Genomic DNA, 13,361 nt, shown 5'->3' on the forward strand with positions numbered 1-13,361 from the left:
CCCCCCTTCCCGGGGAGGGATATTCCTCAACTGTTCGCTGAGTGCATATAAAGGTATGAATCGATCGCGGGGGGGGTGATCCTGCTCATGGGGCACTTCCTATCTGTGTACATCTGGGCATTTCTCATCAGAAAAAAAGAAGCCATGGGAAAAAAAAAATGCCGTCGAAAAAAAAAGCCACGGAAAAAAGAAGCAGCGGAAAAAAAATGCTGTCGAAAAAAAAAACCTACGGAGAAATTTCCACACCGCGTATGCCCCCAAGTGAACCCATTTTCCCCTTTCACGTAAAAACTATACCAACGTGCAATAAACCACCAGACAAGTTTCCCCTTTCCTGTTCGTTTTACTTAAGACCAAGTGACCCCCCTTCCCCCCAAAGGGGCCCTCTCATCAGAACCTCGCGCAAGTGGGCACCTCCATCTGTTCAGCTTTCTGCTGCCATCAAGCGAGATTGCACCTTTTGCATTTTCCCTGCGTTTCCCTCTTTCCACCCGCCATTCGGCACAAAGTGTACGTTTTTTTTTTCATTTACGTGTAGCAGATTTGGCATCTTGGCAGCACACATCGCTGCAGCGGAGCTGCTGTTTTTACCTACTCCCCCCGCAGAACGACACACATGTGTAGCTCGCCCGGATAGCCCCCTCTACTTCTCCCTGTAGTGCACCACATAGTAGGAGGTAGAGGTGCAAAGGGGGTCCCCTCTCTAAGTAACTGCATACATTACAATCAATAATGTGAAGGAGTTTTTTTTTTTTTTTTTTCGGAGGCGAAAGGAAGAAAGCCTGTTCCACGCGCGTTTTTGGCCTACACACAGGGGTGAAAAAGGGTTGCTCCACCCGTTCGGAAGAGAAGTGAAGCTCAGATCGGTGCGCGTAGTGAGGTGTGTTGCCACTCGCTTGTCCGTTGCGTAAGCTCCTTTGCTCGTTTTTCCGCTCCTACTCCTGCCGCTCCCACTCCTGCCGCTTTCCCCCCAGATGATTCTGGCGAAACGGTGCAAGCCGGGGGCGCTGCGGAACTACTGCAGCGTGTGGGTGGGGTACAACCGAAATGTGCAGCAGGTGGGGAACCTGAAGAACAGCCTGAACTACCTGTTCAAGCCAAGGAGCATCGGGGTGATCGGGGCGACGGAGAGGCCGGGGTCCGTAGGAAACTCCATTGTGAAGAACCTAATGAAAGGAGACGAAACGTACAGGTTATATTTCGTCAACAGCAAGGGAGGGAAGGTATATAACCGTGAGAGCTACAAAACGGTTGGAGATATTCCCGAGGAACAAATTGACTTGGCAGTGATAGCAGTGCCAAGGGACCACGTCCTAGGAGTGATGAAAGATTTGAAAAGCAAAAATGTAAAAGGGGTAGTAATCGTAACAGCTGGGTTTAAGGAAACGGGTTCTGAAGGAACAAAGCTAGAGCAGCAAATAATAGATGTAGCGAAAAATAATGGGATCAGAATTATAGGCCCCAACTGTTTAGGCATTATTCACTCGTACCATAATATGAATGCTTCCTTTGCAGACAATCAAATACTTAAGGGGAATTTCTCTTTGCTCTCCCAGAGTGGAGCCATCTGTTCAGCTGCCCTAGACCTCTCTCTACAACACAACATCGGTTTTTCTCACTTCATTTCTGTGGGTTCTATGTGCGATGTGCAATTTTTTGAGTTAGTAGAGTACCTCTTCTACGACGAAAATACCAAGTATATCCTTCTGTATGTAGAATCCATTGGGGACATGAACAAGTTTGTGGCCGTTTGCAAGAAGGTGTGCCTATACAAGCCCATCATCCTTTTGAAGAGCGGAAAAACAGCCAAAGCGGCAGAGGCAGCCATTTCGCACACGGGTTCTATGGTAGGAAATTACGAAATATTCTATGCATCTATGAGGAAGTTAGGGGTTCTAGTGGTAGATAATTTTGAAGAGCTTTTTAACATGTGTAAAATACTTAACCTTTCTAGCTACCCAGAGACGAATGAAGTCTGCGTTGTGACCAATGCGGGGGGGCCGGGGGTCCTCCTAGTAGATAACATTGTAAAAAATGAGGGGAATCTCTCCAACCTTAATGAAAATTTGAAGAAGAAGCTAGATGCGTTTTTGCCCCCATCGTGGAGTAGGTCCAACCCAGTGGACATCCTCGGAGATGCCTCCCCCCTGTTGTATAAAAAAACGATCGAAGCGTTGCTAACAGATGAGCAGTTTAAGAACATCATAATATTGTTATCCCCTCAAAGCGTTACGGACCCGTTGAACACCGCAAAGGAGATCATCAGAGTGAAGGAGGATGTAACCAAGCAGGGGAGACTCATCCTGTGTAACTACCTCGGGGGGGTATCCCTAGAAGAATCTACCAACCTTCTAAATAAGAACAACATCCCCACATTCGTCCACCCGGAGCACTCAGCACAGAATTTGCTAAAGCTGTACCGAAATATGATGCACATTCAGAACCTGTATGAGGAAATCCCCAGCTTCTTTGCAGATGCAGAGCAGAACTACTACGTGAATGGGCTCATTTGTAAACACTTTGGGGGCGCAGCGAAAGGGGGCTACCCAAAAATGGCAGAAGAGGAAGGAGGCACTAAACAGCTGAGCAGCAATAACACCCCAGAAGGTGTAATCCTAAACGCGCTGCAAAAAAAAAACTACATTCTAAACGAATTCGACTCGAAGCGAATCCTTCAGAGCTACGGCATTGCGACAGTCCCGACGGAAATCTTTCACACTTTGGAAGAAATAGAACAGAACGCGGCAAGAATTACCTTCCCGTGCGCCATGAAAATCCACTCAGACACCATTACGCATAAGAAGGACATCGGCGGAGTCATCCTGAACATAAACAGCAGGGAGGAACTCACCCAGGCGTATAAATCCATTCAAGAGGGTGTAAAAAAATACAACTTAGAAAGCGAATTCAAAGGAGTTACCATCCAGCGTATGATCAACACTAACGACGGAATTGAGCTAATTCTAGGGTACTACTTCGATGCGAATTTCGGACCCGTTTTGCTGTTCGGCTCAGGGGGTTCCTACGTGGAAATATTCAAAGACAACGTCCTGCTGATCCCCCCACTCAGTTATTCCTACACACACCACATGATGAAGGAGACCAAAATTTACCAGGCCTTGTTGGGAAAATCCTCCAGGTTCAAACAGGGGGATATCCCTAAGCTCATCAGCAAGATTATCAATTTTTCGGACCTTGTTTTGGACCTTCTTCCCTACATTAACGAGTGTGACATAAATCCGCTGTTCGTTTCGGGCAGCGAGATCCTCGCTCTGGACGCCAGATTCACTCTCCGTAGAGGTGTTACCCCGGAGTCGTTTCACTCGGCCAGGAGGGACCCCCTGTACAGCGCCTTTGCGAGGAAGTACCCCGTGGAGATGGTCTTCTTTGACGGGGTCACCGGGGAAAAGCGGCGGGAGAATACGCATCAGGAGAATACGCAGCAGGCGGAGAAGCAGATGGAGGGGGAGCTGCCCCCCCGTGGAGAAGCCCCCCAACCGCAGCTGATGGCCTCCCTCACCAGGAGCATCCACCCCTACGACGTCAAACTCATGCACGCCTTTCTCCAAAAGAACGCCCGAGAGCTGCACCACAGCGCCTTCTTCTTCACCTCGGAGGAGAGCATCAAGACGAAGCTCTTCGCCTACGAGCTCTGCAACGCCGACTACGACCTCTACAACGTCATCCTGCACATGCGGAACGGCCAAGTGGCTGGCTTAATAAAAACGGAGAAGAGACAGCACTGTAATCACTGCTATGTCTATGCAGCCGACGCACCCACGTTTACCCACCTGATTCAGAAGCTGCACGTTTTTTCCAGCAGCCAGCACTGCACCGGCACCTTCGTCTACCTGAAGAAGGACTCCCCCTTCGCGGAGCAGCTCACGGCCCTGTCCTACGCGGTAGACCACGAGCAGGGCGACGTACTCTGCTACGCGGTTAAGCAGTTAAGCGGTTAATCAGTTAAGAAGTTGCGCCGCTACGCCGTTACGCCGCTACACTCCTGCGCGCACTTTCAACGTGGCCCATTTTAAAGCAAACGGGTCGCCCCAGCGGTTCCACGTTGAGCGGCCGACTGGGCGGTCGCCTCGCCCGCAAAGTCAAACTGAACGGAGCTAAAAGAGGTTAAGCTAAGAGAAGCTAATCTAAACGAGGTTAAGCTAAACGAAGTTAAGCTCAGCTAAGCTAACGACGCTACGCTAGCGAAGCTCATTCGGCTAGCCGCAACTCACTGCGCGTGCTTCAACCCACCTGGGTGTAGGGAGCCAAACCGGTGTGACAAAAAGGGGCCGTCCCCAAGTGACCCCTGTGACGAGGCCCAGCTTGGCCCTCTCGTTCAAAAGGAGGAGGGGGATTACCCCAAACGGGGGCTGCACCATTGTGTTGGCGCCTCCCCCCGTGGCTACCCTTTGGAGGTGAGTCCACTCCCAGTCGCGCCCCCAGGGTAGACCATTTGCACAGCGTGGGCGCCCCCGTATTGCCTGCGCAAAATGTTCGCGCGGAGCTTTACGCTGAGCAGTAAGTCGTCGCAGCCACACACATTGGAGGAAAAAAAATCATTCCGGTTAAGGTAAAAATAAATCGTGCTGTCAGTCTTCCCCTGCAAGTAAGACGAACTAGCACACCTGACGATTTTTAAATCTTCAAATTTTAAATTGTCATGAGAGGATGGCAAAAGGGACAGGCATTCACTGTGCAGCAGATCATCGTGTAGCTTCACCAACTTGGGATTTTTTTCTACACCCCTTTGGAAATATAAAAAACACTCGTGTAGAATTTTCATCTCGTTGATTGTGGCCTTCTTATACACATACTGGAGGGCTAGGAAAATTTCCTGGGCTGTTTGTTCCAGTTCGGCTGACTGCACACCTTTACTTCCCTCTTCTCCCTCCATGGCGAGGAGCGTGCACACGTAGAGGAGGTTGACCAAATTGGATGTGTCATACAAATGCAGGTAATCCAAAACGCACACGTTCAGCAGATGCTTAAGTGTGTTTTTCTCCCCGTAATTTAGCAGCGTGAGTAGCAGCAGGTGAAAAGGCAGAAAGTTAAGAACGTACGGGTTGTAAGCGCTTTGTTGGGGGTACCCCTTGTGTGAGTTTTTCCTAGCGTGTTTTTCACCCGGGGGGGGGGAAAGTTCTTCCCTTTCGCCACTTCCCCTCATGCACTTCTCCCCTTGAGAGACATACAAATTTTTCCCCTCCAGAGATAACTGCTCATTTCTATTGTTCACAAAATTTTCCACGTTGATGATGACCAAGTCGAATAGTCCTTCATGTCTCAGTTTGGAGGCCAACATTAGGAGGAGCACATAGGAGACATTCTCTGGAGGTAACAACTTGATGTTATTTAATTTTTTTTCAAACTGGGTATGTATATATGTGTTTTCTTTTAACCCTAATCTTTTATATGCGCTTAGAAATTTTACAAAATTTTTAAAGCTGCAACTGTCTCCATTGGTATGCAATTGCTTCACCTTCCTGTTCACCAGCTCGAGTAGTACCTCCTGGGGGGCATCCAACCGGCTGCACGCCTCAATTATGGTGAAGCCATCCTTATCATAATAATCATAATTGGTTGCAATTCTGTTTATAATATTGGCAGAAGTATCCGCATCTACGTACAGGTAGGATACATTTTTAACTATCGAGACCAACTCATTTTTGTAATCATTTATATTGCTGTTCAGGTGAGACATGAGTGGTGCCTTGACAGCTGGGTGGTGCAGATTTAGCTGCTTATACACATTGGTTAGTATTTTTACCCGTAGAGGAGACCTAATATTCACTAGGTCGTTAACCCTGTTGCAGACAACTCCAAGCAACGTTTCATTTGAGTATTTTAACTTTGCGTAGATTTCCAATACTTGAACCAGCTGAGGGGGGAAGTAGTCTTCGCTAAAATCGTACACATGGTTGGTGATCGTCTTCACCACTTCCGCGTCGCACCTCCTCTCCCTGCTGATGTCGCTCAACAGGTTTATCACCTGCTCCGGGGTTTTGCTTCCTACCTTCAGGAGGTGCTCGTACTGCCGGTAGGCGTCGCTCTCCCGGCGCGCGGGGTGCAAACTGACGCTGTGTTGCAAACTCACATCGTGCTGCAAGCTCACACCCTGCTGCAAACTCACATCGTGCCGCTGATTGGCCTCCCCCCTGCTGCACGAGCTCAGGCAGCGCGAGTTGGGCAGCTGCCCCCTTCGGATCTTCAGGCACCTCCCCACTCTGCCCGGAAGCGCCGCCATTTGGGGGAGAGGCAGCGCAGAAGCGCAGGGCAATGTAGCTATGTAGCTATGTATCGATGTACAGAAGTACGCCCCTAACGGCGTAACTACCCTTGGAGGGGGACCCTCGCAACGAAAAAAAGCGCCTTATTATCAACGCCGCATCATCAGCGACGCACCCGCTGTTCGCCACCTTACGCTACCTCCTTCTCATGCCTATCACCCCGTGGCTCTTTTAAAACCCCACGTGTCGGCTCCGCGGGGGATGAATTCGTATGACCAAATGGGAACACCATAACGTGACAGTTAAATAATGCAAAGAGAAAAATTGCACAGCGTACACGCAGGCTAATTTGCCACTTTAACCGTTTCGTAACTACTATGCTGGCAACCACGCTCTGTCGCCCTTTCCTCCCCCTACGCAGTGGTGCACATGTTTGCGCAATTTGCGTATGCGCCAGGGGCGAGCGCGCGTGAGACCCCCCGATTGGTTATTTTCTTCTACATTGATGTTAGGCATTCCAAGTGAAATGATGACAATCCCTTTCGCCCTGCAGAACGGCACGAATGCAAATGCGCCTTAGTGTGTAGCGATCCTCTTTTGTGCATTTTTTTTTTGTCCTCCTTGGACCTCCAGTGTGGGCGCAGCTTTACCCAGCTAGCCATTTTGTGGAATTTTTTTTTTTTTTTTTTTTTCTGTGCAGGTAAAAATGGCACATGCGTGCAAATTAGCCACTTACAATTTCCTGCCACGGCTAGCCGCAACCCAACCAAGGGCGTACACCCCCGGCGGGAAAACAATAACACCATTAATCCACTAATTATAAACTGTTCAGGTTGTTGAAAAAGTTCCACTCGCTTTGGTAAAATGCACACAAATGTACGATGGCAACATGTGCAAGGGAGGAAAAACGGGTGGAGAGGAGAAGCCCCGCCGCGATGTTGCAAAGTAAGCGCGGCGACGAGGGGCCACTCTGTGCACTTCTTCCCACCAAATTTGCTACACTCGACATGCACCATTTTTAGGCGCACTGACGATCTGTTCAAATGTAGGGGGGCATACACATGGACGCGTGGGCGCACATGCGCGTGCGCACATATGCACATTCGCGTGCATAACAAATCTTTAAATTACACTAAAACGAATGGGGCTGAACACTGCGGATTAATAGAGGGGATGGTAGGCAGCCTGGCCGAAACGGCACAAGGGAGGCCCCTTTACCGCGCATTTGTCGAATCGGCGCGACAATGCAAAAGTGAAAAGCAGTGACGAATGCGAGACACAGAAAAAAAAGGCAAATGGAGGGGTGGCTACTAAAGTGGGCAAACTTGCCAAGTGGCAAAATGGCACAATGGCACAGTGGCAGAATATGCCAAGGGGAGGAGGCTACGTAAAAAGGCTGCTAAACAGGGAGACGCGTCACGCCACGCCGCCTACGTAAAGAAGCTGCTGGACAGGGAGACCCATCACGCCACGCCGCCCACATAAATGATGTAGTCGAACCACGTGGCCAGGGTGAAGAGCGAACTGCCCGCGACGTACATGTAGCAAGCTGGGTTGTACCAACTGGGGTAAAAAAAAAGAATGCTGGCAATGGTAAACAAAAGTCCCCCAACTAAATTGGACACGTACACAACTAAAACTTTATAATCCACGCTTTTTATCTTGTCAAAATCTATGGCGATAATAAAAAACGCGGCTCCAACGAGGAAGAAAATACTTCCTACCACGAAGGTCATAATTGCAAAAAAGTCTTCCACAAAACAGCAATAAATTGAGCCGATTATAAAAAGAACACACCCGATTACGTAACATACATAGCCGAGGAATTCATTTTTCTTTTCCCTGCCTACATTGACAGCACCAGTTACGTTGCTATAAACACACATGACACATGCTATAGCAAAAATGATACAGCCAGCTACGTATAACTTTGGGTAAAGAAAAAATGTACTGCCTATTATAAATAAAATCATACTAACAAAATTGGTGTGAAATTCCCATGGGCACTTCAAAATGTCTGTAATTTTTACATTATTTTTTGCCTTTGTTTGGTTTTCTTTGTTTGCTTCCATTTTTCCCTTTCCAAGAAATGAGCTTTCGTTGTCTGTAAAAAAGCCACAGGACTTTATTTTATTTTTTTTTGCGCCATTAAATTCCTTCTTTGCAATGTCCCCTTCTTCAATGTCCATCATCCTGGATTCCGTGGTGGAGTTGCCATCATATTCTTCTGTATGGCTCGTTACACTTTTCAGTTCATACATATCTGCTTGTGCGATCGTTTGGTGTGTTTTTTTTTTTTTTTTTTAAATTTTCTCGATTTTGTTTCTTCACCTTGGAATAAATGGAGCGCATTTTCCCCGGTCCGCCGTCTTTCTTTTTGTGCCGCGGGCTCCTGCTGTGCGTACGTACACCTGCTGGGGAAGCGGGCGCAGGTGAAGTGGTCGCATGTGAAGCGGTCGCATGTGAAGCGGTCGCATGTGAAGCGGTCGCATGTGAAGCGGTCGCATGTGAAGCGGACGCAGATGAAGCGAGCAGCACCCAAGTGCATGCGTACAAGTGTACGTACACGCGTGTACACATACACGTGTGCGTGTAGCGTGTAACGTATATATGGCCGCCTTCACCTTCACCTTCGCCTTCACGCACACAAGATAGCCGTTCGATGAACACGCGAGGCGGATGGGAGGGAACTTACTGTTGCAGTGTTTTTGCCTCTCTCCTGTGCGTTCCTCTTATGTTTTCCTTTTTTTCTCCTTTTCTCCTTTTTTACTTTTTAATGCGTCCAAACGGATGCAAAGTGTTTATGTATACACTCGTTCGGGGGGATGCCTCTTTCTTCCCGATGAAGCTTCTCGCAATTGTGTAAATTTTTCTTTTTGCATTTTTCTGAGCGGCCGCTCAATTTTTCGATTTTGGCGCGGTGCGGAACAATTCACCACAACGATTTAATTACACTTGGTCACACGTGTGTTTTGGAAAAGAGGTGCCGCGGGGGCACGCATTGCACTTTTTTGCGCGCGCCGAAACGCGGGGTGGAAGAAGCGCCGTGGGCGGCGAAGCAGGAGGAAAAGGGAAAAAGAAACAAAAAGGAAAAAAAATGCCGTGCCAATGTACCAGTGTTCCAATGTACCAGTTTACCAGTGTACCACTGTAACAGTGTCCCAGCCTACCGCGCACAATTTATCGCTGTGCCAACCGTCGCAGAGAACTTCCAGCTGTACGCTGGCGAACGCTCGGGGAGAACAATGACCTTGGAAGGAAGCGAAAACAAATCACCAAACACCGCAACATAAGGGGAACGCCGCGTTTGTACTTGTACCTGTTTTTCCAGCGCCTCAATTTTTATATTGTTAACTTGTTTGCAAAGCGTTGCGAGGGAAACGGCAAGTGAAAATGTAAAAAAGGGAAAAAAAAAAAATAAATAAATATATATATATATATATATATATATAAATAAACCAACGTGCAGCGCAGCGGCTGACGGCCAAATAGGGAATTCGCCCCACCAGGTTAGTCGCCGCAAAATGGCGAACATGTGTCGCGCTGAAATGTTGGAAGGAGTGGAGGTAAATGAGAAAGTCGGAGGGATGTGATTGCCCTGAAAATTATACCATCCAGCTGCTCCACAATTCAACTGTCGACAGTTGACGAAAAGGGCAAAATATAGCCTGACCTGTTCAGGCAATTTTTTTTGATAAAATTGGGTTAACACGATTTTGCGTGAAATTTCGGAAAAAGGGGGGGTCACTTCGCTAGTAGGAAAAAATGCCCGAATATGTGCAGCACATGCGAGGGTGCGTCGCGGCGGTCGCAAAAAGGGAGAAAACGATGGACAGGTAAGGCGGATTAACAGTGCAGATTAACATACAGGTTAACAGTGCAGATTAACATACAGGTTAACAGTGCAGATTAACAATGCAGGTTAACATGCGGGCTAATAACACATCTTAACAATGCAGGTTAACATGCGGGCTAATAACACATCTTAACAATGCGGAGGAAAAAAACACCCCTGGGTGAATTTTCCCAAGGCGGTCACCGAATTAGCAAAAAGGGACGGTCTGCCCCTCCTCCCCCCAGCGCAGGCCCTGCAGGGCGCAGCCGAAGCTGCTCATGTACGAAGAGAGCGTGCAAAAATGGAGCTGCTGCACATTATGGTACATAAAATTTACAATGACTTTCATGAGTCCTACGCAGGTCGAATGGTCGAGGAGGTACCCCGAAAAAAAAACATTTTTAACATTGTACAGTTGGCTGTGAATGTACGCCTGTTGGGCTGTGTTAAAAATTACGATCGAGAGTAGCGACTTGGATAGGTCGCATTCGTATTTGTTGGGTTTTTCTTCTTCCTCCGGAAGGTTCGTCTGCACCTGTTGGTAATCATCCCCCTTGTTCTTGTTAAGATGGGATTGGTCAATCTGGCCAGGGTTACCTTCTGCACAGTCATTTCCAAGGTTGACATTTTCCCGCCTGACTTGTTCATAACATTTTGAGGATTTTTTTTTCTTCCCACTGGTGCTTTTGCGAAATTTGCCATCGAACAGAAGATGCTCACATTTTGTGCGTCCTCCACAGCAGCCTACTTCTGAGTAGATGTTTGTCTCCATTTCGGTGTCACTTTGGCATTTCCTGCTCACCATGAGGATATGTTTTTCCTCCCAATTTTGTGTCTTCCGCGTAGTTAGGCCTCCCTCGTGGGGAAGATCCTCATCGCTGTGGGAGTGGAAAACGGGGGGACTGCACGCAGTGCGCGCCTTCTGCGCTGTGCAGGGGCAGGCACAGTGGGGGGTCTCCAGCGGGTCATCTGCCCAGCAGTCACAATCGCAATAGCAGTCGAGGTGACTGTCGGAGTGACTCTCGGAGTGACTATCGGAGCCACTGTCGGAGGCACCCCCTTTCCCCGGCGGGCGTCCAAACAACCCCTTAACGTCAGCCATGTGCTGCGCGTTGCCAAAGAACGAGGCAGTCAAATCACTGCTCAACCCAGCGTTGCCGTAAGATGTTCCATAAATGTCCCCAACGGACATATCGAACGTTTTGTTGTCCCCCCGTTTGGCTAGCTGGCAGATTCTTTCTATGGAGGTGACCTTCCCCGTTATTAAAAAGAACAAGCCAACAACACTTTTATACGAAACGAAACATGAGCCAACTCGCGTGACAACATTATTGGTGCTGACCAAATGGTAGGTGATTCCTCTTTTTACACTGACGAGGAGGTAGGGGTACTTTTCATGAGCTTCTCCCATTTGGATGAGGAATTTTTCTCGTAGCCGATTTTTATTTTCCCCATCCCCCATGTTGCTACTATCCCCATGTGTACTCTCCTCCCGTTCAAATTTGTAAAAACTGCGGGGATAATATTTTGCCAAAAAAACGAGTGCGCTGTTGATGCACTTTACTTCTTCGTGGTAGGAGAGGTTGTTCATTTTTTTTAATTTTAAAATTTTTTTCCTAAGGTAGGTGCTCCTCTTCCCGGTGAGGTTTACAATCGTGCTTGAGACCATCTTCTGTGGGCAGTTCGCCAGAGCCTCGTCTAAGCTGCTCATCCGTATGGTGATGAAATAAATTTGGGCAATTTGGTCATCCGGAAGAGGGTCTTTCCTGTTGTTCTTTTTCGCTTCCCCCGATTGGGCCTCCACGAAATGGTCATATGGGGAGAATGGTTCCTCCAAGTGGGTACCCATTTTTGAGGGCAAAATCTGGAGGTGTTCGTTTTTTTCTTTATCCTGGCACAGCACAACCAGGTGGACGTGGCCCACAATGAGGTGTCGTATGGTTAGCATATACGCATATATATCCTTCTGCATTTGGAGGTACTCCCCATTTGGGGTAGGTGGGTCCGATTTACATTGGGACCCCTCACCGGAGATGCAGTTATGGACCGTTTTGTGCGAAATAATTTGTTCCTTCGTTCCCACCTGGGGCGGATGGCGTTTACTCAACTGGCAAACGTCTCTCCTCGCGTCTGCACCGATTCCACCGTTCATTTCCTCCTCGTGGTTGCTCCTCATTTTCCCCTTCACCATGATGCTCGTCAGGCGGACGTGGTTGTAGGAGCATTCAACGCCCACGGTGTTCCCCATTGTTCACGCGCAGGATTGCATCGAAGCGGGGGGGGTGCAACGGGAAAAGTACCAAAATACAAAACAGCAAAAGAGGAAGTAAAAATAAAGTCAAAAATGGGGTCGGAAAAGTCCAAAAGGTGAAAGGAAGTTGCCCTGCCACTGCTACTACTCCTGCACCTCTTGTTGAGGCAACCCCCTCTGCGGTGTGCACAATGCGCCTTGAAGAAGCTCAGATAGGGGACCGCTAACACGTGAGTGGGGATATACAATTCGAGTTGCACACAACAGGGGGAAAGCCACACATTTTCTAAACGCCTAATGTGCTAGCTTCCCCTAGGATGCACCCGCTGTAGGTGTGGAGGAACACTCGTTAGGTCACCCTCCCCAGCACCCACATCCCTTCCTACTTAAATAACCACCAGTTGAAGCTATCAGTGACTAGCACATAACAACTAGGAGAGTTTATCTCTGCCATTCGTTCGAGCCGTCGATGGCTTGTTCACTTGGCTACCTCGAGGGTAACCGCTCTCGCAAAAAAAAAAAAAAAATAAATAAATAATAAAATAAATCAATCAATCAAAATTGAAAATTTAGGTGATCATTATGTGAAGCATAGATACGTTTTAAAGGTGCCATTTATTTGCCCCTTCCTGTTAATTCTTTGTTTTTTTTTTTTTTTCTTTTCACCTTGGGGGAGAAAAAAGTAAGCAAAATTGGCTATCACCATTTTGTGAAGGTGTCAAAGGGTATGGTGCTCCCCCTACGTAAAAACACGTCCGCTCACTTCCCCTTTTTTTTTTTTTCTTTTTTCTCCCCATTTGAGTGGCTCGAAAAATAGCCACTGCAAAGGCAAAGTTAGTCTGCAAGCCGATGTCGACCTGCGCAGGGGGACCTCCCCATCATGTGCACACAACATATGTGGCTCGTGCGCGAGAGTTGTTAATTTGGAAATTGTGTGCGTTGTGAAAATGTAGCTGTGCATACCCTTTGCGAATCTACCGCGGCGCCCCCCCATTTTTTTTTTTTTTTTTTACGCACCGATTCGAAATGGACATTCACCAGTGCGCAACTA

At 48.1% G+C, this 13,361-nt stretch overlaps 4 protein-coding genes across 4 annotated transcripts, besides 9 other annotated features; 1 reads left to right on the top strand and 3 right to left on the bottom strand.

Annotated features, from left to right (window-relative positions):
• Positions 1-974: 974 nt before the first annotated feature.
• On the top strand, positions 975-3,959 carry PVX_084660 (acetyl CoA synthetase, putative; the record flags this gene model as incomplete). The annotated part of the gene is made up of 1 exon (XM_001616549.1): positions 975-3,959. The coding sequence occupies one exon, from the start codon at positions 975-977 to the stop codon at positions 3,957-3,959; it is 2,985 nt and encodes a 994-aa protein (XP_001616599.1).
• Positions 2,823-2,845: a microsatellite.
• Positions 3,960-3,990: 31 nt separating the features above from the next.
• Positions 3,991-4,106: a microsatellite.
• Positions 4,107-4,402: 296 nt separating this feature from the next.
• PVX_084665 (hypothetical protein, conserved) lies at positions 4,403-6,241 on the bottom strand (the record flags this gene model as incomplete). Its single annotated transcript, XM_001616550.1, has 1 exon — positions 4,403-6,241. One exon carries the CDS (start codon positions 6,239-6,241, stop codon positions 4,403-4,405), a length of 1,839 nt encoding a protein of 612 aa, XP_001616600.1.
• Positions 4,482-4,508: a microsatellite.
• Positions 5,308-5,333: a microsatellite.
• Positions 6,242-6,791: 550 nt separating the features above from the next.
• Positions 6,792-6,812: a microsatellite.
• A 301-nt stretch (positions 6,813-7,113) lies between these two features.
• On the bottom strand, positions 7,114-8,485 carry PVX_084670 (hypothetical protein, conserved; the record flags this gene model as incomplete). The annotated part of the gene is made up of 1 exon (XM_001616551.1): positions 7,114-8,485. The coding sequence occupies one exon, from the start codon at positions 8,483-8,485 to the stop codon at positions 7,688-7,690; it is 798 nt and encodes a 265-aa protein (XP_001616601.1). The 3' UTR covers positions 7,114-7,687.
• A 1,052-nt stretch (positions 8,486-9,537) lies between these two features.
• Positions 9,538-9,576: a microsatellite.
• A 308-nt stretch (positions 9,577-9,884) lies between these two features.
• On the bottom strand, positions 9,885-12,307 carry PVX_084675 (hypothetical protein, conserved; the record flags this gene model as incomplete). The annotated part of the gene is made up of 1 exon (XM_001616552.1): positions 9,885-12,307. One exon carries the CDS (start codon positions 12,305-12,307, stop codon positions 10,268-10,270), a length of 2,040 nt encoding a protein of 679 aa, XP_001616602.1. The 3' UTR covers positions 9,885-10,267.
• Positions 10,888-10,961: a microsatellite.
• Positions 11,017-11,050: a microsatellite.
• Positions 12,308-12,718: 411 nt separating the features above from the next.
• Positions 12,719-12,765: a microsatellite.
• The last annotated feature ends 596 nt before the right edge of the window (positions 12,766-13,361 follow it).

The sequence above is a fragment of the Plasmodium vivax genome, chromosome 13 (genome assembly GCF_000002415.2).
Source record: "Plasmodium vivax chromosome 13, whole genome shotgun sequence".
Classification (NCBI taxonomy): Eukaryota; Apicomplexa; class Aconoidasida; order Haemosporida; family Plasmodiidae; genus Plasmodium; species Plasmodium vivax.